Genomic DNA, 26431 nt, shown 5'->3' with positions numbered 1-26431 from the left:
TACCTAGTCTGGTGTCTGCAGCTGAGGGCTCCAAAGCATTAAACTTCTATACAGCTACAGAAAATATCTTAAAGAGAAGGATAGAAAGAGCACAATACAGGTTTTCACTGGTTTGCCAATCTTCCCAACTACTCTGTGGCCCTTGATTCTGAGTGTGCTGCAGTTGGATCAACACTCATTGTTGTACTCTCCAGTATACATATCAGTTCTTCACTTTCCTGCTTTTGCTTTAGGTAAAGGTTGAAGGTCGTCCCAGAAGATAACATTGCGCCAGTGCTCCTAGGCGGACTCTTGCACTGCACAGCAGTGGATGAGATTGTGGAGACAGCAGTAGCAGGAGTCTTTGTTTGGGGAAGATCAGTTAAACTGCGGCCATGACGCAGCAAGGAGATGATTGCTACTTTTACTTTTATTCTACTTGTGCCAAGGTTTGTATATGCCAACTTACAGAGAGTGCAAAGAGCAAGCAAACATATTTTTAGTTCTGAAAGTGATCAGTCTTTGTAAGTTCTTCAACAAATAATCTATTGACCATTTACTTGAGTTAGATTGGTGTGGTAGACATGAAGCAATTAAAGTAATTCTGTTCCGTTGAACTCACACAGTTCTTGCTGGTGCATTGATCACTGAGGTCTGGGCACCAGTGGCAAAGTGTGTTCTGTTTTCTTAACAATTTTGTGGGAAAATATAATTGCATTTCAAATTTCGGTATTATGTAACATCTGACACTGATAAGCTACCATTATGAAAACTCTGTACAGACCATAACCTATGATAGATTAATTTGGATATATTAGTAACATGAATTTATTTAACCTGGATACTTGGTTTGGGAACTTTTGCTGTTCTCTTAAATGTACTTTTGCTTCTGAAGGGTGACAGCTGTCTGTTCCGTCACTGTGAGGCAGCTCTTGGCAGTGAGACCATCTGTACTTTATGGCAGGAAGGGCGATGCTTCCGTCAGGTGTGCAAGTTTCGTCACATGGAGATTGATGTAAGTTGACAATGTCAAAGTTTTCCTTTGAACAGGATCCTACGGTGGTTTCAGCAGAGAACGAGCCTAGTCACTCTGAGTCTGTGGCAGCTCATTATAGAGCAATTCATTTAGGACAATTCCTTCTCCACCCCACTCTTCCTCCATAGCTTTACAAATTTTATAACCATTCTGTTTTGATAAGGAGGTGCACATACCCTGCGTCAAGGCTGTTCAGATAATGTAAAATTTGTCTTTGCAGAATTCACAGATACTACCTACTCGACGTTTTAGGAACAACTTCTTCCCCTCTGCAATCATATTTCTGAACTGTCCATGAATCCATGAGCACTACCTTGTGATTTTTACTCTTTTTTTTAATATATATATTTTTCTGGTAATTTTTAGTTTTCTACTGCACTGTACTACTGCCGCAAAACAACAAATTTCATGATATATGTCAGTGATATTAAACCTGATTCTGATTCCAGAACTTGGAGATACGGGATAAAATTTATTCTTACAGAATTTTGTGTGCAGGCGGAGAAATCCAAAATGTGAAAGTAATTGCTAATATTGTCACTATTTACTTGTCAGTACTGTGGACCAATAAGATTTGAATACAGTGGCCACTGCATTGACATGGTTGATAGTCACTGCCAAATCCCTCCTTTGCCGTGTCCTGGTCGTGTGAACTGGCATCTTGAGTTGCAAAGCTGCCGTAATCTTCACCTGTGAGGCCTGTTCTCTGATGTGTTGCATTGTGGGGAGCTGTTGTAGCCATGGCCAGCTCCTTGGTCTTTACTCCACTTCCACTAGGTGGAGTGCAACCCCTCCATGTGTGGGGGTTGCTTGTAATTATTCCCTTGATACATCCCTAATGCTGCCTGTAATGTTTAATTATCAAAATACAGCGTGGAGTGTACCTTGGACTGTGGGAGGAAACTGGAGCACCCGGAGGAAACCCACGCAGTCACAGGGAGAATGTACAAGCTCCTTACAGGCAGCAGCGGAAATTGAACCTGGGTCGCTGGTACTGTAAAGTGTTGTGCTAACCACTATGCTACCTTGCTGCCCCAAACTTGTGGTTATGAAGTTTAAAGTGGCTTATTATCCTCCCTCATGCAGAAGAGGAGGAGCGAGATACCTTGCTACTGGGAGAAGCAACCTACTGGATGTACAAAGCTGAACTGTGCTTTCCATCACAGCAAGCCTCGCTTCCTTGATGGTATTTTCATTCCTGCCACAAAAGGTCTGTGTACTCATTGATTGCACTAAATGTGTTTCCCTGCATCTTCTTAGAAATCTTTTTTTGTTCATACTATTCATTTGTAAGTGCTTTTTCCTGTGGTTTAAAACAAAAATGTAGATCTTCAGTTAAACCAGCATATCAGATCTTCCTCACTTTCAGTTGTATGGATGAGCTCAGATGCTAAATCTGACACCCAAGTCACATGAAACAAATTATACCATAAAATTCCCTACAAAACAGGTGAAAGCCGGCAGCAGCATAACTGAGTACAAAGTGACTAAGCTGTTGGTTACCCATATAAATATGATTTTTTTTGCCACTCATCTCCCTAATTGAAATATGAAGTGATATTTCACAAGGCAGATAAATTTGGTCAATGTGACCTGTTTCTCACTAGCACTCAAGTACTTTCGCAGAATGGCAGCATCATTTTAAAGACAGCTCAGTGCCATCTTCTTGAGGTCAGTCGATAATGCACAGGAAATGCTGGCTTTACTGACACTGTGTGTGTGTTTAAAACAAAAATCCTGCATGGGTCTACTTGAATTTATCAACTAGACCACCTGAAACAAACATATTTATTTTGAGACATTGAAAATTAGCGCATTGCACCAAATCACCTGTAGTAAATTTGAAATATTATTACTTCACATTCAAGAAATTGCATTGTAATCAGAAATGTTTATACTTGGAAAACAGATCACATTTCTTCTATCTGGAAATCTGGTTAATACTTAAACTGTCAGATATAAGGTTGTCATACAGCATGGGATTAGGTTCTTCAGCCTAGTGAGTTCACGCCTGCCATCAAATGCCTATTATCCTACATTAATCATTTTTCTTTGTAATGCTCCTGCCATTTCCTTCAACTACTCCTAAATTTTGCTGCTTAGCTGCTTGCCAGGAATAATTTAGCGGTCGTTTCACCTACCAGCCCATATATCTTACAGAGGGAGCCAGAGTACCCAAAGGCCGCCCATGGAGAATACAAATTCCAGACAGCACAGCATTGAATTTGGGTTGTGTGTGTGTGTGTTTGTGTTTCAATTATTCAGTCCTGGACTCTGTCCTGGTAAGGCCAACATTTAAGGCCCATCCTGGATAACCCATTGAGAATTTGGTTTAAGGCCATTCTCTACTGTTGCAGAGCCTAATTATGCTTTCTTCTGCTTTGGATGCAGCCCACTGCAGTGTTCAGTTTTTTTTTGTGTATCTTCCAGCAGTTTAATACTTGTTCACAGCTACAATGCTAACAGACATCACTCTCTCCAGGTGTCCTGAGCAAACAGGAAGTACCGGAGATGGCAGAAGAGCCTATGACACCTCAATTGCCCATCAACCAGTTACAGCAGCCCAAGATTCCAATTCAGTCTAATCCATCACCACAAGTTCGGGGTGTAATGAAACTGGAGGCATCAGAGAATGTGCCCAGCCCCACTCACCCTCCTGTGGTGATCAACGCCGCAGATGACGATGAAGATGATGATGGTGAGTTGGTTAAGGTTTTTCTTCAGTAATCTCTGCTTTTTTTTAAATTTCCTTCCCCCTTTGTTTTCTTGCCCTTTTTTTTTAGTGTTCCTACTTGTTTGTAGGTATCGCTGTGCATGTTTTCTTTCTTGAATCTACCAACTGTACAGCAGCTGTGCCTTTTTGGAGGGATCAATTAGTAATTAGCTGATTTTAAAGAAGTGTCTGGAACCAATTAACCACCCCTCACTTTGAAGTTTCAAATTTGTTTGATGGTTAAATATTGGAGCAATTTAAATAGCGGAAATCATGATGCACCTGACTGCTCCCATGCATTGGTTATTGAAATAGAAGGCACATTCTAATTAATTTTTCTCCATAATAGGAGAATAAATGAAGAGAAGTAGTTTAACCTTCCTGAGACCAAATCTCTCAACACATTGTTAGAAAGTGTGTAAATGCCTGCTTGAAGGACACTAACCTCAAGGCTGCTGCCCAAGAAGTAAATAAAAAAAATTTAAGCCCCAATTTTGGCCAGAATAGGCAGAATGACCTTGTGTGATACAGTAGACATCCAGGTACCTCTCAGGACTCTGTGCTTTTGTCTGATCTTGAGATTAAAGTTGCCTGACAAGGCTCTGTGGCTGTTAAGATGATACTGTAGCAAAACTTACACTTTGTTTGTGACCCACATGGCCTTTTTGACAAGGTTTGTTTCCTCTACTTAAATTTTTTAAGTCATTGCATATTTTAAAATTGGCTTTTAGATTATCTACTTTTTTAAATCTAACAGACGGGCCATTTATTTCCTGAAACAATCACCGCAATAGACGTATTTTCATTGTCATAGCACTCATTTTTACTCTAATTGCAGATCAGTTTTCTGAGGAAGGAGAAGAAAACAAAAATACTCAGGCTCCAGCCCTGGAGGAGCAGAATGGCATCCGCATCATTTCGACTAAAAGGCAGGCTTTACCCGTTCAGAAAGGTAGTGTGGGATAAGCCCAGAAATAACTGAACACATGTTATTCCCCTGAAGTTCTACTTCAGATAATCTCTCTACTAGGCTGCCATTGCATTTATAAAAGATGTCAGGCCAAAGTTACCGGCTATGTGTGGTATGCAGACAAAAAGAGAGGCAAGTGAAAGTAACTTCCCAACTAACTTTCCAAACATGAGAAAATCTGCAGATGCTAGAAATCGTGAAGGATCTTGAGCTGACGTGTCGGCTGTTGACTGCTTTCCATAGATACCGCCTGACCTGCTGATTTCCTCCAGCGTTTTCTGTGTGTTGCCTCCCAACCAACTTTCCTTAATTTCACGCAAATTTAGAGACACTTTTGCCCAAAATTTGTTGTAAATTTTGATTATAGGCTACAAGCCTCATACCCTTCTGAGAGTGCTTTTGTTCTGCTTTTCAAGAAAGGCTTTCCTACATTGTAATGCCAGGATTTAATCCTACAATGAATTTGATTTGTGTGTTATTTATGTATTTTGTGCAGTATTAGAGTTATAGGTTGTTGCAAAGAAAACATTATTTTTGTTGGATGTTAGAACAAAGTTGCTCAGGACCATATTGGTGTTTTTCTGTCTCATAGGTCACTGTCACTGCTTGATGTTGTTCTGAGCAGTATCTTATATAACAAACCATATAACAATTACAGCATGGAAACAGGCCATCTCAGCCCTCCTGGTCCGTGCTGAACTCTTACTCTCACCTAGTCCCACCAACCTGCACTCAGCCCATAACCCTCCATTCCTTTCCTGTCCTTATAGCTTTCCAATTTAACTTTAAATGACAACATCGAACCTGCCTCAACCACTTCTGCTGGAAGCTCGTTCCACACAGTTACCACTCTCTGAGTAAAGAAGTTCTCCCTCATGTAACCCCTAAACTTTTGCCCTTTAACTCTGAACTCATGTCCTCTTGTTTGAATCTCCCCCACTGTCAATGGAAAAAGCCGATCCACGTCAACTCTTATCTATCCCCCTCATAATTTTAAATACCTCTATCAAGTCCCCCCTCAACCTTCTACGCTGCAAAGAATAAAGACCCAACTTGTTCAACCTTTCTCTGTAACTTGGGTGATGAAACCCAGGTCACATTCTATTAAATCTTCTCTGTACTCTCTCAATTTTGTTGACATCTTTCCTATAATTCGGTGACCAGAACTGTACACAATACTCCAAATTTGGCCTTACCAATGCCTTGTACAATTTCAACATTACATCCCAACTCCTATACTCAATGCTCTGATTTATAAAGGCCAGCATACCAAAAGCTTTCTTCACCACCCTATCCACATGAGATTCCACCTCTTGTGCCTTGTGACTGAGTTGCTTTTGTTTCTGTGGTACGGAATGCTATGACCGTAACAAAGATCCTGCTTCTCACCAGATGACAACTTGGATTTTGGAATAAAAACACTGGAACAGATCAAACGCAAGAAATCTATGAAGGAGAAATCGAAGAAAATGGGTAAGCAGTCGGAAACCTACAACTACAGCACTTGAGGGGCACCAAGGATACTGGAAGAGTGGGAGAAGCAAATCTCCCTGTTTGTAATTCTGCAATCATGTCCCTTTTTATTTTAATCATAGAGGAGCCCACAGTACACCAAGTGGCACAAGTCCAAAAGGTGGAACAGAATCGTGAAAACCTAGTCATTGAAAAGGAAAATGTGAGGACAGTCTTCCGGACAGTGACCGTATCACCAAAGAAATGTATGTATTTAGATCATGATTTGTTTAAAAAGACCTCATGGCAGATGTTGTCGTGTGAACTAAGTCACCGGAGAGATGATTGATAGATAGTTATACTTTATTGATCCCGAGGGAAATTGGGTTTTGTTAGAGCTGCACCAACCACGAAACCCATATGAAAAATTGTCTTTTTATTTGACGCATACACTCTCAAATAAGCAGACAGCCTTTTTGAGTCAGGAAAGAGAGACCCTTTCGGAGCAAGAGGTCTGCTCAACCCAACGCTATACGACATTTTATGTGCTAAAGATCAAAGGATAATTCATCCACAATGCTTCCTTTGAAATGCACACAAACTCCACACCTCCCAATTTGCACAAACACCACTGACACCCAAATAACGAATTTAATCAGCATAGTCTGGTCTTCCAATTAACTGTGGTACCTTCCAATTAATTTGGTTCATGGTTCTCAGGAACCCATTGTTCAGAGCAACATTTTAGATTTAATCCACAGTTCATATTTGAATCTGAAGACTGGTGGCCGAAGTTATTTGCTCTATGTGCTAACCTCCAAAAACACTCTAACAGCAGGATTGGAGGAAGTTTCATTGTTGAATGAATTGATTATATGAATTGTAATCGTTACAACTAATAGGCACACTGAGAACTTTTCATATACAGAATTTGTACTCTGCATCGCATTCTTTTTCTTGGTTACATTTTGTTCTTTGATTTTGAAAGTTTGATACCATTAAATTGATATAATTTTTTTGTGAGATAATCAATGTTGGTATACTAGAGTAAGGAGATGGTGTATGATTAATCATTGTGCTAGTGTGACTGAATTTGATCCTAGACTCTACAATGCAATGCCTAGAAGTGCTTCGGGAACAGATTCAATCATTTTCAAAATGTGTTCGATAATTTCTTCAAATGGGAAGACTTGGAATTGAATAACTGACCTCAGTGCTGTATTATTAGGATATCCAGCATAATATGACTTTGGAAAGTATGACATAAGTGCTGTTGTCCACTTAAGTGTCTAGAAGTTCCTGATTATTTGATTTGAAGCTTAACTTTTAACTTTTTCTGCCTTGCCTCTAACCACGTATAAAGGTGAGCCACCTATTAAGCGCAGTCTTGCAGAAAGACTTGGTCAAAAGAAGATGACCCCAAATGACACATCTCAGGAGGTTCCACTAAAAGGTATCTCCCATTCTGCCACCATTTCAATGAAGGAAAGAAGGGGTTTCCTTTGTATAGTGCTTTCACAATCTTGGGTATTCCAGAACTCTTCACAGCTAATGGTTTAAAAGCATGGTTGTAGTTTTTGTTTTGTGCCATGTCATATGACCTGGGCGACCATGGTCTTTCCATGGCCATGATTGTTCTTGGCAAATTTTCTACGGGTGGGTGACCCCAGCCGTCATCAGTACTCTTCAGAGATTGTCTACCTGACATAACTGGTTGCATAACTAGGATTTGTACACCAGCTGCCCATTGTGACCATCCGCCACCTGCTCCCATGGCTTCACGTGACCCTGACCAGGGAGCTAAGCAGGTGCTGCACTTTGTCCAAGGTTGACCTGCAGGCTAGCAGAGAGAAGGAGTGCCTTGCACCTCCTTTGGTAGAGCTGTATCTCCACCCACCGTCCAATGGTTGTAGTAAAGTGTAGAAAATCTTGGACAGTGAGTTTAGTTGTCTTTTGTTGGTTTCGTAGTTCTGTGGTCAGAGACAATTATTTGATGACTACCCAATAATGTTTGGGTCTTGCTTTAGGTTAATTTTGGCCAGGTATAAATTCCTACACCTGAGAGGCTTCTTTGTGCTTCCCTCCATGTTCAATTAACATGTTAAAGCACTCTAGAAGATTTCCCTTGTTGCTACTCAGAGTGAAGTAAATGAGACTTCTGTTTTTCTCTAGCCAGCATCATTTTGTATATTGGCTGTACAGTATACCTTGTGAAAATTACTATTTTTGTTGTTTTCATTTTGAAGCCGAGTTTGAACCACCTTTAAAACGCAACCTTTCTGAGAGACTTGGGAAAAGAAAGATACCAGCAGACGATGACCCTGAAGAGTTGCCGCAGAAAGGTGCACGAACTACTTTGTTGTGATTTAATCAACTGTTGCATGACTTTGATTTTATTAGCCATGGTGAATTAATTACATGATAATATGTTACCCAGAAGTCGAGGTGATGCATCTGAAGACCCAATCAGGCCTAAGCCAGCCAGCAACTTTTCGATTCGATTTGGGAGCCTGTAAGTAAATAAATAGCAGAGAACTTCTGCCTCCTGCCTTTCCAGTCCTGAAGAAAGGTCTTGGCCTGAAACATCATCTCTATTCCTTTCCACAGATCCTGCTTGATCTGAGACTTTGTATGTGTTACTAGGGAAAGTAACATGTCTGTTTTAAAATCTTGGACACTTTAGTCATCATTTTTGCTGTTAATGAGCTTTGATTGTAGTTCTGAAATCTTGGAAAATCATTGCAAATGGGGGATGAGCAATGTAACCAGCTAAAGCAGGCAAAATAGAACTCCAAAATAAAAGTAGTGACCATGGAAATGGTCAACATGTCAGGCAAAACCATGAGCTGGCCCTTTTTATTGTGTACAATTGGAAGTTTAATTAATAACAAAATAGAATAAATTTCTAAACTAAGAAAGGCAAGCCAGAGAAATTGCTCCCAATGTTTTGGGACAAAATCTTGTTTTCTTAGACTGGCAATAAATGGGAAAGTGTTGATTTTGTTAAAGAATAATAGATATTTAAAAACAATTACATATTTTTTCCTTTTTCATTAATTTAAGTGTGTACCCCTATGGCAGGGTAATGAGTTCCTCATAAAATTATTGGTTTTAGTAGGGAATTTTATTCTGAATGAAGTGATAAACTTCAAATCAGTCTCTGATGTCTTGAGACTTGGTAAGAGACCACAAAGTGGCCAGACTTAGGCATAGTGAAATTAATTAATTTTACTGAATACAGATATTAAAGTAAGATGATGCATAAACTCCGGAAGAAAGTACCACTGCCCCAGAAATATTAATTTTTGCTTAAAGTAATATTACACGCGTTAATTGAAATTTTACACTTTAAAGTTTACCCACGTTATTTGTTGTTTAGAATAAATGTAGAGTACTGTGCGAAAGTCTCAATGTGGATGGAAGGGTGTGGGACAAGTGGCAGAGAAGGAGTGCCAGTGTGGGGGTGGTGCAGGTACAGACACACTCAGCACTGAGACACCAGGCAAGGTCCTTTGATTCCAAAGAATTAGTTAATCATTACAGAATGTCTCTTCCTGCTCCCTCCCTCTCCCCTCCCCCCCTTTTTCCAACAATGATTCCCCTCTCCCTGCCCACTCGAAGTCCCATAGAGACCCATATCAGAATCAGATTTATCATCACTCCCATATGTCATGAAGTTTGTATTTGCAGCAGCATGTTAGTGCTATTCATAAAATTGCTACAGTACTGTGCAAAAGTCTTAGGCACTCTAGCTGTATAAGTGAATATATACAAATGTTAGCTATATATGCTAAGAATTTTGTACAGTACTATATTTCGTATGTTTTAATTAATAAAAATGGGCAAGCGTCAAAGTGGAAAATTTCACTCGTGGCTTATATAACACCCCACCTCACTAACTACTACAAAAATCCCATTGGGCACCACCTGCCCTATCTGCAATATGGTATGAAGTTCCCACACTGGCCTCATGAGTCACTTAAAATCTTAGTAAAAACAAGCTTCCTTGAATCCCAAAAGACTGCCTAGCCCCTAAGAAGAAGCTGATGTTTTCAGAGTAGGAATCAGGTTTTATTATCACGGACATACTGTATGTTGTGAAATTTGTTGTTTTGTGGCAGCAATGCAGTGCAAGACAAAAAAGTTGCTAACAACAAAGAATACAATAAGTACATAGTGCAAAAGAGGAATAGCCAACTAAATGGTGAAATTAATTTAAAGATTTGCCCTTGTGTATATTTAAAGAAAAAACACCTTGGTATCACTGTTAAGTATTTTATAGTGGCACTTATTGATTGAAATAGGCTTAATCTCAGTTTAGCTCATTTCCATGTGCTTAAAAATGATGGGTTGCTTTTGCATTGGAATTAATTGATACACTGCTTGATTATGCATTTATTGCTATAAATTATATCAGGGAAAGTATTTCCGGAAAACCCATTTAAGAAATATTTTTAGACAAGACAAACACACCTTTCTAAATCTTTGTACTGTTGATAATTCTAGTTTACTTCTATTCCATCGTAAGCAACCCAGCTTGCTGTAGTACTGAAAGCATTTTAGTTCTATGCAAAAGTTAACATTCTTCTGCATCCATTTTTGTCCCTTTTTCTGAAAATCCATCTTGCCTCCAGTGGTGCTGTCAGTGCTCAGATAGTGAATAGTGAACATCAACATGATACTCGGTGTTGCTACATAACCACTATAGAGTACATCTTACTGTGTATATCGTCAGGCAAAATCACCTCTTTGAGTTGATCACTCATGAAGGTCTGTACTTCTGTTTCAGTGCAACGTCCCAGGTCGGTAAGGGAAAGGCTTGGTCTGCCTGCAGAAGTTTCTTCAATAGATCATGGTAGGCAGTCAACTGGTTTAAAACTATGTCTGTGGCAACCATATTATAGCAATTACTTGAAAACAAAACAAAGCTACTCGGAGACTGAGCATGGAGGTTGACACTGTATTACATGTTTCCAAAGTAATGAAGTTCCAAAGTCAAAAAATGTACATTTGATCCTTTGTTACTAAACCAGCAGAGGCGAACAATCTTATGGCAATAAAATTAAAACTAGCGATATAGGAAAATTAAGAAATGGGCAGTCTAATAATATTCCAATTAGTGTTCTAACAGCAGTATTAAGTGATCTTAGTGGTTGAGAAATTAACGATCGCATAATCAACCAAATAACGCTCAACGAAAAAATACCACGCCATGGCCCACTCCCTGGCTCTAACTCTCAACTAAGCCGAACTAAAAACAAAGTGAGAATACGTAACTATATTCACTTGCTTTTACCACACCTCAAACCAAAGGACAAATTGCCTACCCATATTAAACGGTTTGCCCCACCAAATTCACTATGACAAGATACCTGTTCAGACAGTGTTAGTTGCTGTTTAAGCATTTGTCGGATGTCAGTAGCGTTGCCTGTTGCCTTTCAACTGAATGATATTTCAGGCAATTAGGAAGGTAGCATGGACTATGCTAGATAATGGCAGCAACCTTGCTCTCTAAGGAATATCAATGAATCTATATCAATTTTTATTACCACCTAGTATTCCATGATCACCATCATTGATACTATTTTTTTGTTGCAGTGTGCTAATTTACTTGAACTACTGGTCTATGTATTGTCAGACCTCTAATACTAATCCAGTAAACGTAAGCATTTCGCGGCTGCGTCATCCAGGCAGTGCCCTGATCCTTGTTTACTTAAGCACTCATTTTCTTAAATCTGTTTGGATTTACATAAATACCCTATATGTGCATGATTTGATTTGTCTATTTCCCCTTTTGGGAATCTAGGTTCAGTTTTCGGGGATTGTAACCCATCTACTTCAGTGGAACATGCCTCCTCTAGCACCCATTCCAGAAGAGACAATCAGGGCTCCTGAAGTCTTGATGAAGGGTCTCAGCCCAAAACGTCGACTGTTTATTCCTTTCCCTGGGTGCTGCCTGTTATTCTGTGTTCCTCCAGCTTTTTGTATGTGCTACTCTGGATTTCCAGGATCTACAGAATCTCTTGTTTTTAAGCTGTACTGGGTTTGGATGACTTCTTACTCTTTGGATCTCCTTCGAAGTGGACACTTTGTTGTACAGTTGCAGCAGTTGGTACTGAGTGTAGTGCAGAAGTTTCAAAGATGTTGCACTTGACCTGATTAATGTTTGAGCCACATTTCAGATAAGCAGCCTGTGAGGTACTGTAAGTGACTAAATACTTCACACTTTTTACAGAAAAGCCTATAAATAGGACAGAAGGCCCTGGAGAAATAAGGGTGAAGACTTTGGAAGAGATTCGCAGGGAAAAAGCTGCCAAGCGGGACCTTAATGAGAGCAACGGAGATGCCAGAGTTGGCATTGCTAGTGGTAGTACAACTCCACAGGCATACGCTTTGCTAGAGGAGGCATCGAAAATCATTCGGACTGTTCGGGTAAAGACTACATCAGACTCCCTATTGAAGAAGCAGGGAGAATGCCAGGAAGAGACTGTAATGGATAATTCAGCCACAAAACAGCCTGAAGCTGACCCAAGAAAGGACAAGAGGCCAATAGCTGCAACAGGCAAAGGTGTGTTCTATTTTTTTTTTGTTGCCTTATCAATAATTGATACCAGTTTTATGTAGCATTCTTTTTAATATTTGTGTTGTATTGACAGCCAATTCCATTTTCTATGGCAATGCACATAAATATATTTCCACTTCCACAGGGGCATGCTGATAATGGTGCATGCTTTTAGCTGTTTTTACTCTTCTGGATTTGCCTCATTACATCCATGTGCGGCAGAGCATTCAGCCATTGTGCTTTTGCATTTCTGAAATTCTCCCCTCACTTTTTCACTTCTGACTTCTAAACATCTGTTCATAGTGTTCAACCCCTCTCCTTGATAAAACACAAGGTTCTGCAGATGTTGGAAATCTGGAGTAATACATACAAAATGCCATAGAAACTCAGCAGATCAGGCAGCATCTATGGCGATGAATAAAGAGTTGACCTAATGGGCTGAGATGCTGGCCCACCAGCATTTTGGTGTATTTCTCCTTGATTATATTGCTTCTCAATATTCATTGGATAAATGTGAAGTTATCCACTTTGGTGGCAAAAATAGGAAAACAGATTATTATCTGAATGGTGGCCGATTAGGAAAAGGGGAGGTGCAACGAGACCTGGGTGTCATTATACACCAGTCATTGAAAGTGGGCATGCAGGTACGGCAGGCGGTGAAAAAAGCGAATGGTATGCCGGCATTTATAGCGAGAGGATTCGAATACAGGAGCAGGGAGGTACTACTGCAGTTGTACAAGGCCTTGGTGAGACCACACCTGGAGTATTGTGTGCAGTTTTGGTCCCCTAATCTGGGGAAAGACATCCTTGCCATAGAGGGAGTACAAAGAAGGTTCACCAGATTGATTCCTGGGATGGCAGGACTTTCATATGAAGAAAGACTAGATGAACTGGGCTTGTACTCGTTGGAATTTAGAAGATTGAGGGGGGATCTGATTGAAACGTATAAGATCCTAAAGGGATTGGACAGGCTAGATGCAGGAAGATTGTTCCCGATGTTGGGGAAGTCCAGAACGAGGGGCCACAGTTTGAGGATAGAGGGGAAGCCTTTTAGGACCGAGATTAGGAAAAACTTCTTCACACAGAGAGTGGTGAATCTGTGGAATTCTCTGCCACAGGAAACAGTTGAGGCCAGTTCATTGGCTATATTTAAGAGGGAGTTAGATATGGCCCTTGTGGCTACGGGGGTCAGGGGGTATGGAGGGAAGGCTGGGGTGGGGTTCTGAGTTGGATGATCAGCCATGATCATAATAAATGGCGGTGCAGGCTCGAAGGGCCGAATGGCCTACTCCTGCACCTATTTTCTATGTTTCTATTACACTAGCTAAACCATATGGGATATCTTGCATTGTAATACCCTTTTGTATATATTTGTAGAACTTTCTTTGCCTTTGTGTACAGTTAATTCATCAAGTTTATTTGTTAACTATAGACTCTTATTTTTTTTTGACATTTTTAATGCTTCTGGAAAAAACTTAAAATGCAGTTTTGCTTCACCTGAATATAATCTTGCTTTTCACCTTTAACTCAATAAACGTCAGTTAACAAATTTCACGTCACATGCCAGTGATAATAAACCTGATTCTGATCCTCAGGACCTTCTAATCTGTACTGTTTTACAGTGAAATCTCAGAGGGTGTCCCCTGACGAAACGGTAGCAAAGCCAAAGTCACTAGAGCAAGTAAGAATTAAAACTTTGGAAGAGATTCGACGTGAGAAGGCACTGAGGAGGCAGGAGATCCAGGAAAGTTCTGTGACGCAACAATCAGCTGAGAAGCCAAAGACGGAGGCTCCACCTACCAGAAAGAGACTGCTGAGAATCACTAAACCTTTGGGTGAGTTTGCTAAACTTTGATTTAATATTCACTGTTTACCTGTCTGCAAACAGTCCTCCCCGCATTTTAACAGACCACCTCCCTAACTGCTTCTTCAGTAATGCTATACTTCAAATCAGAAATGATCAGGTCTTTTAAGACACTCCTGGATAGGTACATGGAGCTTAGAAAAACAGAGGGCTATGGGTAAGCCTAGGTAATTTCTAAGGTAAGGACATGTTCGGCACAGCTTTGTGGGCTGAAGGGCCTGTATTGTGTTGTAGATTTTCTGTGTTTCTAAATAGGAATGTGAATCTCTTCTGAAAACGTATAGAAATTTTTTTGCAGCCTTTTGCAAATGTTAAGTTTACTGGAAGTTACTGTCAGTAGAGTTCGGAATCTTACGCCAAGACCTGTTTCCCAGATGCTTTCAAGCATGAAAAGGGAAAACGTTCTTTTTTAACGAATTTGGAGTACGCAGTTTGTTGCCTCTATATGCAGCTCCATGTATTTGTCACTGTGATGCATTGCGAGATTGGAATCAATTGTGTTTGCTTCACCACAAAATGCTTTCAGTGTATGCCTACATAAACTGCTGTGTCACATCTATAACTCAATGCCTTCTGTTCCTTAAATGCAAGCCTTTCTAAGAATCAACAGCATTAATAATTTTGCCATATTCCCATCTTGTCATCTGCAAATCCATTTGCTTCAGCTAATCTAGATCTGTTAGCAAATGGTATCCCAAGAACTTCCCCACCAGAAACACAACTAGGAGTGAGCACAACCATTCTAAGTCCAAGCTACTGGAGATTTTGAAATTAATCTTGAAACTGTGACCAAGTAATTTTGATTTGCATGGCTCTGTTAATGTTGTGCATTTCCATAACTGAAAAATGCAAACTTTGGAAGATGAGACCTTGAACTAACCCCACTTGTTTCATTAAAAACAGTAATTATTTTTTTAAGGCTTTTTAAAAAAATAAGTAAACTACTGATTTATGTCGAGTGACACGTATGTAAACGTTAGTAGACATTAAGAGTTGAAATATGTGTACCTTAAACTCGGGCTTAATCTCTAAGGCATTGCACAGATGTGAAGAAATAAAGAGATTAGAGATTTATTTTAATGAAACCAATATAACTGGTTTTATTTGAAATGTTGTCAATTTTTAATGGAAAGTATATTGCTTAGAAATGTACTCTTATTCTAGAGCTGAGTTTCTCAACCTGGGGTCCCCTTCCTCAATGGTATTGATCCATGGCATAATAAAGGTTGCAGACCCCTGTTCTAGAGGTTGAATTATTAAAGGCCAACACTCAATTGATAAAATCTGATGAAAGAAGTTTGTTTTTAACACAAATTTAGAAAGTTGTGAAATACGTTAACAGGGTTGGTGTTAAATCTGTGGTTTTGGATGTTCACTGGATGAAGGTGAATTAAGGGATATGTGATCAGCATAGTCATGTCAGGTTAGGACAAAGGATCATCAGTAAATTCACCTGGTTGTTTCTGTTACTTCAAGTTTGAATTTCATTTGTGTTTTTTTGTGTGTGTGTGTATAGTATTTTATGTATACATGTGTGTGTATATGTTCAAAGGCACTTTTATAATATTATATATCTTTTGCTAAGAAGTTGTCAAGCCAGAAAAGATTGATAAAGAACCAGTGGATGTACAATCAGTGGACAGTGCTGCCGAAGGTTACTCCAGAGAATCTCAGAAGGTTAGTGCACTTTGACAAGAGATCAAAAATGTATTTCATCTTTTCAGTATTAGGAGTGATGATATAAAATCAAGTTGTATTTTTCTGTAGGAATTGTTTTATAATTTGACTGAAATTGTTGGAAGAAAAGCAGCAACATATTAATTCTGAGTTAATTCTACTCTGCAGAAAAAAAATTGTGTATTGTCCTGGAGGCAGTTAGAAAATGCAAATGAAGCTTTTTGAGAGTGGACTAAAACAAATAGTGAATTGTAGGTTGTTACAGTGATCTTTATTCTCATCTCTGTAGTTGGCAATTGAAGGTCAAAGTGTTGAGGGACAAAAAGGCCAAGGAGAACAAATCACATTAACCAGTATCACAATGCTTTTTAAGTAAAGCTAAACATAATTGGATTTGTTTCCAAAGGAGTGGAATTATAACACGAGGTTTCGCTGTCTTGTGCTGTATCTTGTGAAGAGTGTTTGTAGTACACTGTCCAATTCTGATTGAGTGTAAATAATCATTTTAAGGATGCGAGAAAATATTTATAAGGATATTATCGGAACTGCAAAGTTATAACAATTAAGAGGTAAATGGAATCTATTCTTAAAAATGGTAAAATTAGAGGTCGTTATCAGTGTAAGCTTGTCAGTAGAAAATTTAAAAGGAATTTCAAAATGCCAAAAAAGTAGAAATTTCTGTCACAGGGAACAGCTGGCATTGCAGCATTGATGTCTTTAAAGGGAAGTTATAAGCTGTGGAAATAAGGACAGGAGGAAGCTAAAAATGGATCAGAATGAACATGTTATGACAAAATGGTCTGTTTTCTGCTACATTTTTAATGAAATTCTATCACTCTGTAGCTTGAAAGTAGAAAGGAAGCTTCAAGATTGCAGAATGTGCAAGTCAAAAGCTTTGAAGAAATACTGAAGGAAAAACGCCTCAGACAACAACAGGAGAAGGAGAAGCAGCAGAGTCAAGCGCCAGGAAAAGAGGTGACTACAAACGAAACGGACAGTGAGATTCAGGTCCTGGAGAACAATAAACAGCCGACTGCTTCGCTGGATTTGAAACCAAACAACTTTCTTGAAGTTGAACAACCGACTGTTAAGACGGAAGAAAACTTGACTGTTGCCAAACCTGAAACAGCAGAACCTGCACTTGCTTTGAAAGGTATTTGTCCTAGGATTACAGTTGCAGTTACATGTGGTTGTTTACCCATGTATTTCAAACCTGCTCCAGAGAAGCTGGCAGATCTGATGCGCAATAATTTGAGTTAAAATAATACTGTACTAATATTTATCACTTATTTCTCCTTCACACTGTCCTGCCCCTTTTTTTAAGATAAATGATCAATGCAGATGTGTATGCAGCACTGATGTATTGACATGCACATCTTCTGAGCATTGCTGGCAGATTGAGCATCTCATATGAAGCAGTCCTTGGGATGGGAGTGGGTGTGTGTAATCTTTCTGGTTGTGAACGCAAGCTATTATTTGTTAATCATTAATGGAAATTCTGTGCCATTTCTCCATATCCCTCTACTCTTTGTCTATGAAGTATTTATCTACCTCTACTTCTGATGAAGTAGCTGCCACCATCCTTCAGGGCAGAGAGAGAATTCCAGAGATTCGCCACAAACTGAGAAAAGAAGTTTCCACATACTCAGTTTTAAATGACTAAGCCCTTATTGCATGGTTATGTGCCTTTTTTCGACATTCTCCCACTGGTGAAAACATCCCCAGATCTACCCTGTCAAGCCCAAGTCTGATCTTGCATGTTCCCTCCTTGCAAGATCACTGGTGAATTTTTTTTGTACTGCCTGCAGTGTTACTATATTTTTTTTGGGTAAGGGAACCAAATCTGTGCTCAATATGCCAGGTAAAGCCCTGTGCAGCTGAAACAAAACTTCTGTCATTTTAAATCCACCCCTTTGCAAAGAAAGCAAAAGTGCTGTTTTCCTTCCTTAATAGATAGCATTTTCCTTGCTTATATTGGGCTGACTGATCTTCTGGTTTTCTCCCTTCCTCCCTCTTCAAATACTAAAGTTGTATTTCCTTCTGATCTGATTTGGAGAAACCATACTTTTTCAGTGTAATTTTAGAAGATGGCTACCAATGCATTTCTTATCTCCATAACTGCCTCTGTCTAAATTGTGGGAGGGAATTCATCAGATCTTGGAGAATTTTTGGTGTTCTTCCCCCTTGAGTTTCTCCAGTTCTTTTTGCCAAACTACACTTCAACTCTTCAATCTCTCTTGACTCGTATTCCCCATTTTTTGAGAGGTTTTGTGTTTACTGTGACAACAGATGCAAAATGTGGTCAAGGTTTGTTCAAGGTTTCCAGCACCTGCAGAATCTCTTGTGCAAAATATGTTCAGTTTTTGCACAGTGACTTATTCCCCAATATTTCTTCTGTCTCATTTATTTGTGTGAGGTGGTGTAGTGGTTAACTTACTGAATTAGCAGCTAGGGTTTTGGTCTGTTGTTCAAATCTTCATATGGAAGCCGGGGAATTGAAGTAATTATTTAAATGTCTTGGGGGGGGCAGCACTGGAGACTTGGAGCCACTCAAGATCTGGGAAGCTGTCTGTGTGGAGTTTGCACATTCTTGTCCATTTTTTTGCAGATCCCAAAGGTAGTTGCTAAGTTAATTGGCCATGATAAATAGTTCTTAGTTTATAGGTAGTGATGGAATCAGAGGGAAGCTGATGGGGTGGCATGGTTAGCACAATGCTTTGCGGTGCCAGCGAGCCAGGTTCAGTTCTTGGCGCTGCCCACTAGATGTATGTACGTTCTCCCCCTGACCGCATGGGTTTCCTCCTGGTGCTCCGGTTTCCCCCCACTTTCCAAAGACTTGCTGGTTGGTAAGTTAATTGGCCATTGTAAGTTGTTCCATGATTAGGCTAGGGTTAAAATGGGGGCTGGAGGGGCCTACTCCATCTCAGTAAATAAAAAATAAATAATGTGGGAAGAATAAAATAAGTGGACTTGCATAGGATTAGTTTAAATGGTTGGTGAGTGATCATTACATAACATAAGAAATAGGAGCAGGAGTAGGCCTTCTGGCCCGTAGATTCAGCTCCACCATTCAATAAGATCATGGCTGATCTGACCATGGATTCATCTCCACCTACCTGCCTTTTCCCCGGAACCCTTAAATCCCCTCCTACGCAAAAATCTATCCAATCTTGTCTTAAATATATTTACCGAGGTAGCCTCCACTGCTTCATTGGGCAGAGAATTCCACAGGTCCACCACTCCCTGAGAAAAGCAATTCCTCCTCATCTCCGTCCTAAATCTACTCCCCCAGATTTTGAGGCTATGTCCCCTAGTTCTAGTATCACCTACCAGTGGAAACAACTTCCCTGCCTCCTGGGCAGAAGGTCCTGGTTATGTGCTGTATCTCTGACTGTTAATCTTTTTACATTTGTATAGATCTAGTTTCTTTCTTACTCGATTACATAAGTTCTACATATTCATTTCTTTTTAAGTCCTTGCTGAATTGAAATTTTCCTAGAATTCAGCTTGTTGCTTTTTTTTCCTCAACATTAGAAACATTGTCTATTTACCTAAATGCTCCATAATCTGTCAGTCATTGCGCTATTTTTCCTTTTCGATTTTTGTTTTAATGCACTTTGTATAGTTGATCCAATTGCAATACTGCTGATGCAACTGAAGAGACTACTTATTTAAAGCATAATTGTTTAGGTTGTCGATCCAGTCTAGTGTGTAAAATGCCAACAATAGTTTTATGTTCCTGTTTTTAAAAGAAAATTCCCCTTTCTTTCAGGTACCTCTCCCCATCTCTTACACTCAGTTATGATCCGTTTATTTAATACTCCCTTTTATTGTTTTTATTTAGTTCCTATCCTCTCTTTGCTCTCTCGCCACAAAATCTGATTCAAGATTCAATTTTCTTTTTTTTTTGTTGCACTTTTTTATTTGTCATTTCATTTTGATCTTGGATTGACAAGCTGGCAGGTGCCTGTGTTTGAGGAGAATCCAGCTGAAACAAAATTGCAGAAGGAGAATAGTAAAGCAAGAGTCTGGATGAATCTCTGTGCTACTCACTGGAATTCAGAGGAATTGGGGATGGGGGTGGGGGGGTTGTCCTCTGAAACCTATTGAATGGTGAAAGGCCTCGATACAGTGGCTGTGAAAAGGATGTGTGATCTGTGGAATTTGTTGCCACATACGGCTGTGCAGGCAAAGTCATTGGGTATATTGACGGCAGAGGTTAATAGATTCTTGATTAGTCAAGGTATGAAGGGATACGGGGAGAAAGCAGGACATTGAGGCTGAGAGGAAATGGATCAGCCATGACAAGATGGTGGAGAAGACTCCAGATGGCTAATTCTTCTACTATATCTTAACATCTTTGGAGCTGGTTACTGGTCCTTTTTAATAAGGTTCATAAATTACCTTCTGATAGTAAAGTTTCAAAGATTTATTAATTTTAATATATAATAGCATATTGCATTGAGCAATATTTATTGAAAATTTTAAAATGCTGGAAATACTCACCAAATTGGGTCGCTTCTGTGGTAAATACAGAATTAGTGTTTCAGGTCAAAGGCATGTCTTTATGTTCTCTTCTGCCAAAGGGCCTTAAACCTGAAACATATTGATTTCACAGGTGATCCTTGAACTGCTAAATATTTCCAACATTTTCTGTTTTGCTTTACATTTCAGGCATCTGTTTTTACATGGTTTTTCGCTGTATATTGCATCTGTTCACAATGAGCCACTTTTATTGGATAGACCTGTTGTGCATGTGATTTGATTAGGTTGTATCAGGCTTTTTTCTGATTCTCTAATGTCTCGTTATCTCTGTCACAGTGAAACCCAAATTAAATGTGAAACCGTCAGTAGTGAAGAACTCTTGTCCTGTGAGGATTGGCCAGAAACGCAAATCCCCAGACAACAATCCTTCAACTGTTATGGCAGTGAAACCCCTCAACTCCGTAACTACTGATCAGATGAAGCAGCCGCCAGCGGCTGAGAAGATTATTACTGTAAGAACCTTTATTGTTTCAACCATGTTTCTTGTGGAATGATCTCAAAAATAGTGGTTATTAACTTGGCTCAAAAGGTGCTTTCTAATTATCAAAAAAAAACAAATAGATATATGGCTTCTGTCAACTTAAAATATCATGTCCCAGTGCAAAATGCACTTTAAATCTAAGGGTTGGATATGTGGCATGATGGTGGAAAATTCTGGCTTTTTATCTCTTCCAATATGCTTCTTTAGAGAGGTAGTCAGCTTTGGGCGACCAGGGACAGATTGGGAGACTTGTCCACAGCTAACCTTTGTCCCTGGTATTTTGTGCAATATGTATCCTAGTAAAATGCACTGCATTTTCTTGCCATTGCTATTCTAACAGCACCTTCCAAATCTATGATCTCTGCCACCAAGAATTAAAAAAATAGCAAGCAGAACCCCTTCAAATTGCACATCCTGGCTTGGAAATATATCACCATTCCTTCATGGCACTAGGTTTAAATCCTAGAACTGTGAGTGTATACTTAAGGTGAGAGTTGATAGGTTCTTGATTAGTAAAGGTGTCAAAGGGAGCAGACGAGAGAATGAATTTGAGATGAAAAATGAATCAACCATGATTGAATGATGGAGCAGATTTGATGGCCTGAAAGTCTAATTCTGCTCCTATGTCTTATGGTCTAGTACCTTCACCAGGAGCACCGCAGCAGTTGATGAAGGCAGATTATTTGGGAATACTGGTTTTCCCTGTGACACCCTCAATCTGAAAATAAGAGTGGTATAATTAGGTTGCAACACTGGTTGAATTTTTTTTAATTATTTAGAATCTAAAACTTCCATCACCATGTGCATCTTGAGAAATGAAAGAATTTTTTTTTTTGTTTTAGAAGTATTAGTAAACTTGTAATATCCACATCTAATAGACATAACAAAGTAAATCCTCATGCTGTAGCCCAGGAGGAAGATGGATCTGCTTGCTATATTGGCAAATATTGCCATGACATTACATTTGTACTGTATTTTGAGTTCCAGCTGCTCCTCTTATCTATACACTCAACAATACTCCAGCATTGTCCTCAGATTTCTTTGATTGTTCTTTCTGCAAGGATTGTGAAACATGCACCTTATAATATTTTTCTGATAATCGTGTCCAGATGAATGGTCTTGGCACCAAACTTCAGCTGCGTGCTCCTCTCTGTAGAAGCTGCCTGACCTGCTGAGTTCCTCGAGCAGTTTATGTATATTTTTTTGCTCTGGATTTGCAGCATCTGCAGAAATCTCTTGTGTTTATAATATTCTAAATATATTTTTCCCCCCCAGTCTGGGCCATTGCCTCTCCAGGAGGAAGATAAAACACCTTCAGAGAGATCCAGAGAAAGGTAAGATCTCAATAGTATTATCCTGGATGGAATGTCTTTCCCTTCAAATCTTGTAATCCTGAAAATATCTGACAAGCCACTCAGTTCTCAGGTAGTTTGGGGTGGACTGGAATTAAAGACACTCGAAAAAGGGTAACCATGGAGAGGAAAATATCACGGTGAGTTAAACACTGAGAGCAGAAGTTAACAAGGAGAGAGGCTGTGAGGTAACCCACTTCACAGTTTACTTAGAAGAATGCAGAAATGATTGTGAAGTAAATGGTTTAGGGTGAGCAGGTGCAAGTGGAGCACCAGCAAAAATTTGATATCAGGGCAAACGAATCCCAAGAATAGGCATGGGTGCAGACATATTTAAAGGCCGGCAGCGTTGCTGTTGGTCTCAAGCACAAAGGGATATGGGAGTAATTTGATTCGGCAGGATTGTACATGGATGCAGTCTAATGCAGTGTGTTCAGTTTCAAGCACTGCATCCCAGTGAATGTACATGGATCTTGGAAGCAATAGAGTATGCTGGTAGCGTGCGTCATTGTGTTTACTGTTTTGATGGTATTTAGCATCTGGGTGGAGAGCTTTCCTTGACTGGGTTGTGTTGCAGTAAATAACAGTAACAGAATTGGCATAGCATAGAGGTTAGTGTAACATTATTACAGTGCCTGCTGTAGGATCAGGGTTCAATTCCAGGTACTGCCTGTAAGGAGTTTGTACGTTGTCTTCCCATGTTCCAAAGAGACACGGTTAGGGCTAGTGAGTGTGGACATGCTTTGTTGGCACTGGAAGCATGGCGATATTTGTCCAGCACAGTTCTCACTAATTTGCTGTGTTGTATTTCATTGTACAGGTATGTTTGATTGACATGTGACAAATAAAACTAGTCTTTAAAATCTTTTAATCTATAAGTATTCAAAGCATTTTCAACGAAAAAGAAATAAATGATTACAGTTGACTTTATTGCTTGCCTTCCAGGCTGCACCCTGATGAGCAGAACAAGACAACGAGCCGGTTGCTGGCTGGAGTAGCAGCTTTCTCTCCTCCCCGACTGTCTGCCAAGGTTCGGAGGCTGAGTTCTGCCGCATCCAGATCTGCGGTGGCTGAGGATGACTTCGAAGAACTGATGAAAGAATTCTCAGATGATAAACTGGAGGCAGAAATCGACCTGGATCCTGGAAAGGATGAAGATGACCTGTTGCTTGAGCTGTCTGAGATGATTGACAGCTGAAATGTGTTGGGTATTTTTCTGGACCTACTCAAACCAATTTCAACCGCTTCTGGAATTTCCTGGATGATAAGAAACTGGTCTAGAGTTTTGTATTTGACTAGAATGTCTATTTTTAAGGCTGTATATATATATATGTTACTGTGTATATATATATATATATATTACTGTGTCTGCATATTGTATGCAGAGAAAAGCCAGGTCTGTTTTAAACATACCGATACCACGACCAAGTTATTCAGTTATGACCTCACAACTACTGGCTACACTTTCTTCTGACCCCAAGTACAAAAAAAAGTAACATCTTGCCAAGTTCTGATTCTAACAATTTGAAGGAACCTCAGTGATGCAGCCTTTCTGGAGATGCTTTTCTGGCTGGAAACTGCTTTGTTGCGAAGTCCATGTCCAAAACAGCTCTGTATAATGCTAGTCTTTCCTTGGACTTGATCTCTCCATTTGTATAGTTCTTCTGTTGTGTTCTATCCAGCCATTGGTAATAAGAGTGTTATGATTGTGTGGAGTCACCCCCAGCCTCTCAGAAGATTGTGAACCACCACAATTGTCTGCCATTTCCTAATATAAAAAACAAGTCTTTTGTTTTCTCAATTGTAAAAAGCTCCACGTGGTGTTGGCCTGAGATAAATGATTTTTCTGTTTATTGTATTAAAGGGTCTGACTACGCAGAAATTGAAACTTTGTGATTCCCAAGCTGAATTTTTTTGAGGAGGAGTCTATTCTGAGCCCAGGATGTATATCATTGCAAGTTGTCTGTGTACTGTGTGTAGCAGGGACAGTTGACAACTGTCAAGTTACATAGTTTGAGGAATGTTTTGGTTTTTAGAAGCTCTGACTGTAACTATCATATTTTGTCACTGTAACATGGATGGGCTTTAACCCTCACAATTTCCTCATAACTTTTCCCTCATCAGTTTCATTGTATATTCAAGTCCAACATACTTTTGTGTGAATTGTGAGGCTCTCCAGACTCAGCCTACAGGTATTTGAAGACAACAGTTATGATCCATTTGAAGGTGATTTCTTACCTCTTTGTGTACGGGTATCAAGGCTGTGATTATAACTACGGTTGGTAGGTGGTAGAATGAAACACTAATAGTACTTTAAAATAGTGCTTTAAAGCAACAGGCAGATAACAACAGAGGTTGCAATCAGAGGTTTAACTTGAGATGAAAAGAGAAGTCTAATTTTGAAGCCAGAGCATCAAAAACACTTGTAGTCCTTAATTTGGCTGGTTTGCGAAGAAGGGCTGGATGTGCTTGTGCATTCTCCTAGGCTCAAAATGATTCTGCACTGTGTACCATGTCAAGGAGATGTATCCATAGTGCTTTCAGTAAAGGATTTTGCTGTTGCTAGCAACAGAGACCATGGAAGTAAAGCCAGTGTGTGCTAGCTTTTAGCCAGTCCACCTGTTACTTGCAGCTCGTGATATTGTAAAAGCCAGCTATCTACTCTCACGATCCATTGATTTGGTTGGAAACTGATTTTCTAGTCATTACAATGGGGTTAGAAGAACTTTTTTTAAAAAAAAAAAAAAAAAGCTGCTCCTTTGCAACTTAAACTTCGAAGAGATTTTGAAGGAAAAATGTCAGTTTTGAAATTGGGACACATCCAGTGTGGGTTTTAATCAAAAGAAGTGAAATTCATAAAGCAAAACTTCAGGGAATTGCTTCCAAGCTGGCTGTGTTTGTAGTGCCTTAAGGTTTTGATGGCGAACTTTAAGTATACACCCATAAGCATATATTTGTGTGTTACCAGAGCACTGTGTGTGTGTGTGTAATGAGGATCTTCAACTCAGAGGGCAGCAGGAACTGCCCTGTTAACATGGGCTAGGAACAGAAGACCAATCTAAAAGAACTTGGTGCTGCAGAACACTTAAAATTCAGGGCTGGTTGGATCTGTCGCACCTGAGCAGAGTTCTTAGACTGCCAAAAATACCAGAGAAATGAATGGCCAACTTGTCCTCCCTGAAGGCCACTCTGCTTGGTGATCTTTGTCAGCTCCTGTACCTCAATGTGATGGAGTCCCTGCTTGATGGAATAACATGAAGGGAAGGAACCAAAGCTTTTAAAGCTTTTCAAAAATAACACCACAGATATTTCACAACACTGAAGCATGCATCTATGTACAAATGCAACTTTGTGTTCTAGAACAGTTCCAATCCTGTAAATATGTAAGTTGCTTTCCTAAAGCAGCCTCTCTCATCAGTATTCTGCAGAAGCAATGCGATTGATCTCTTGTGAAACTTTGTAAATATTGTTCGTTTTAGTCCAATTATGGTTTGGATTCGAGCTGATAAAAATTAGTTTTAAAAGCTGTTGGGAGTCTGTTTTGTGTTTCTGATGTTTCTGCATTTCTGCCTTTTGACTTCATCAAGTACTTTTTATTAATTCAAAATGTACATCCATGGTAGTGGGTGATCTTATTTATGACTTGCGCAGACACCAAAATGTAATAATTTCTTTGTAATAAAGAGACTATTGTTCAATTTGTACAGCTTGCTGTGATGACTAGCTCTGCCTGGCAAAAATGGGTAAAATACACTCTGGTCATTTATTAGGTACACAAGTAGAACCTGGCGTGATTTTCT

The 26431-nt window shown here is 39.6% G+C and overlaps 1 protein-coding gene across 6 annotated transcripts in view; it reads left to right on the top strand.

Moving 5' to 3' along the window:
* Positions 1-26333, top strand: part of zc3h11a (zinc finger CCCH-type containing 11A) — a 31548-nt gene extending 5215 nt beyond the window's left edge. For 2 of the 6 annotated variants that reach the window (XM_072278804.1, XM_072278803.1), the window contains exons 3-20: positions 234-428; positions 875-994; positions 2102-2225; positions 3498-3713; positions 4567-4680; positions 6091-6171; positions 6294-6416; positions 7514-7603; positions 8397-8492; positions 8588-8662; positions 10940-11005; positions 12386-12718; positions 14335-14547; positions 16162-16253; positions 17097-17406; positions 21075-21250; positions 22555-22613; positions 23577-26333. In XM_072278804.1, coding sequence (XP_072134905.1) covers positions 375-428; positions 875-994; positions 2102-2225; positions 3498-3713; positions 4567-4680; positions 6091-6171; positions 6294-6416; positions 7514-7603; positions 8397-8492; positions 8588-8662; positions 10940-11005; positions 12386-12718; positions 14335-14547; positions 16162-16253; positions 17097-17406; positions 21075-21250; positions 22555-22613; positions 23577-23829 — 2595 coding nt within the window. In that variant the 5' untranslated portion in view covers positions 234-374 and the 3' untranslated portion in view covers positions 23830-26333. Of the gene's footprint in view, positions 1-233; positions 429-874; positions 995-2101; positions 2226-3497; positions 3714-4566; positions 4681-6090; positions 6172-6293; positions 6417-7513; positions 7604-8396; positions 8493-8587; positions 8663-10939; positions 11006-12385; positions 12719-14334; positions 14548-16161; positions 16254-17096; positions 17407-21074; positions 21251-22554; positions 22614-23576 lie in introns of those variants that run through there. The other 4 variants (XM_072278805.1, XM_072278808.1, XM_072278807.1 and 1 more) reach the window with 4 other exon arrangements.
* The last annotated feature ends 98 nt before the right edge of the window (positions 26334-26431 follow it).

The sequence above is a fragment of the Mobula birostris genome, chromosome 14 (assembly GCF_030028105.1).
Source record: "Mobula birostris isolate sMobBir1 chromosome 14, sMobBir1.hap1, whole genome shotgun sequence".
NCBI classification, from domain to species: Eukaryota; Metazoa; Chordata; class Chondrichthyes; order Myliobatiformes; family Myliobatidae; genus Mobula; species Mobula birostris.
This window is presented reverse-complemented; position numbering and strand designations above follow the sequence as displayed.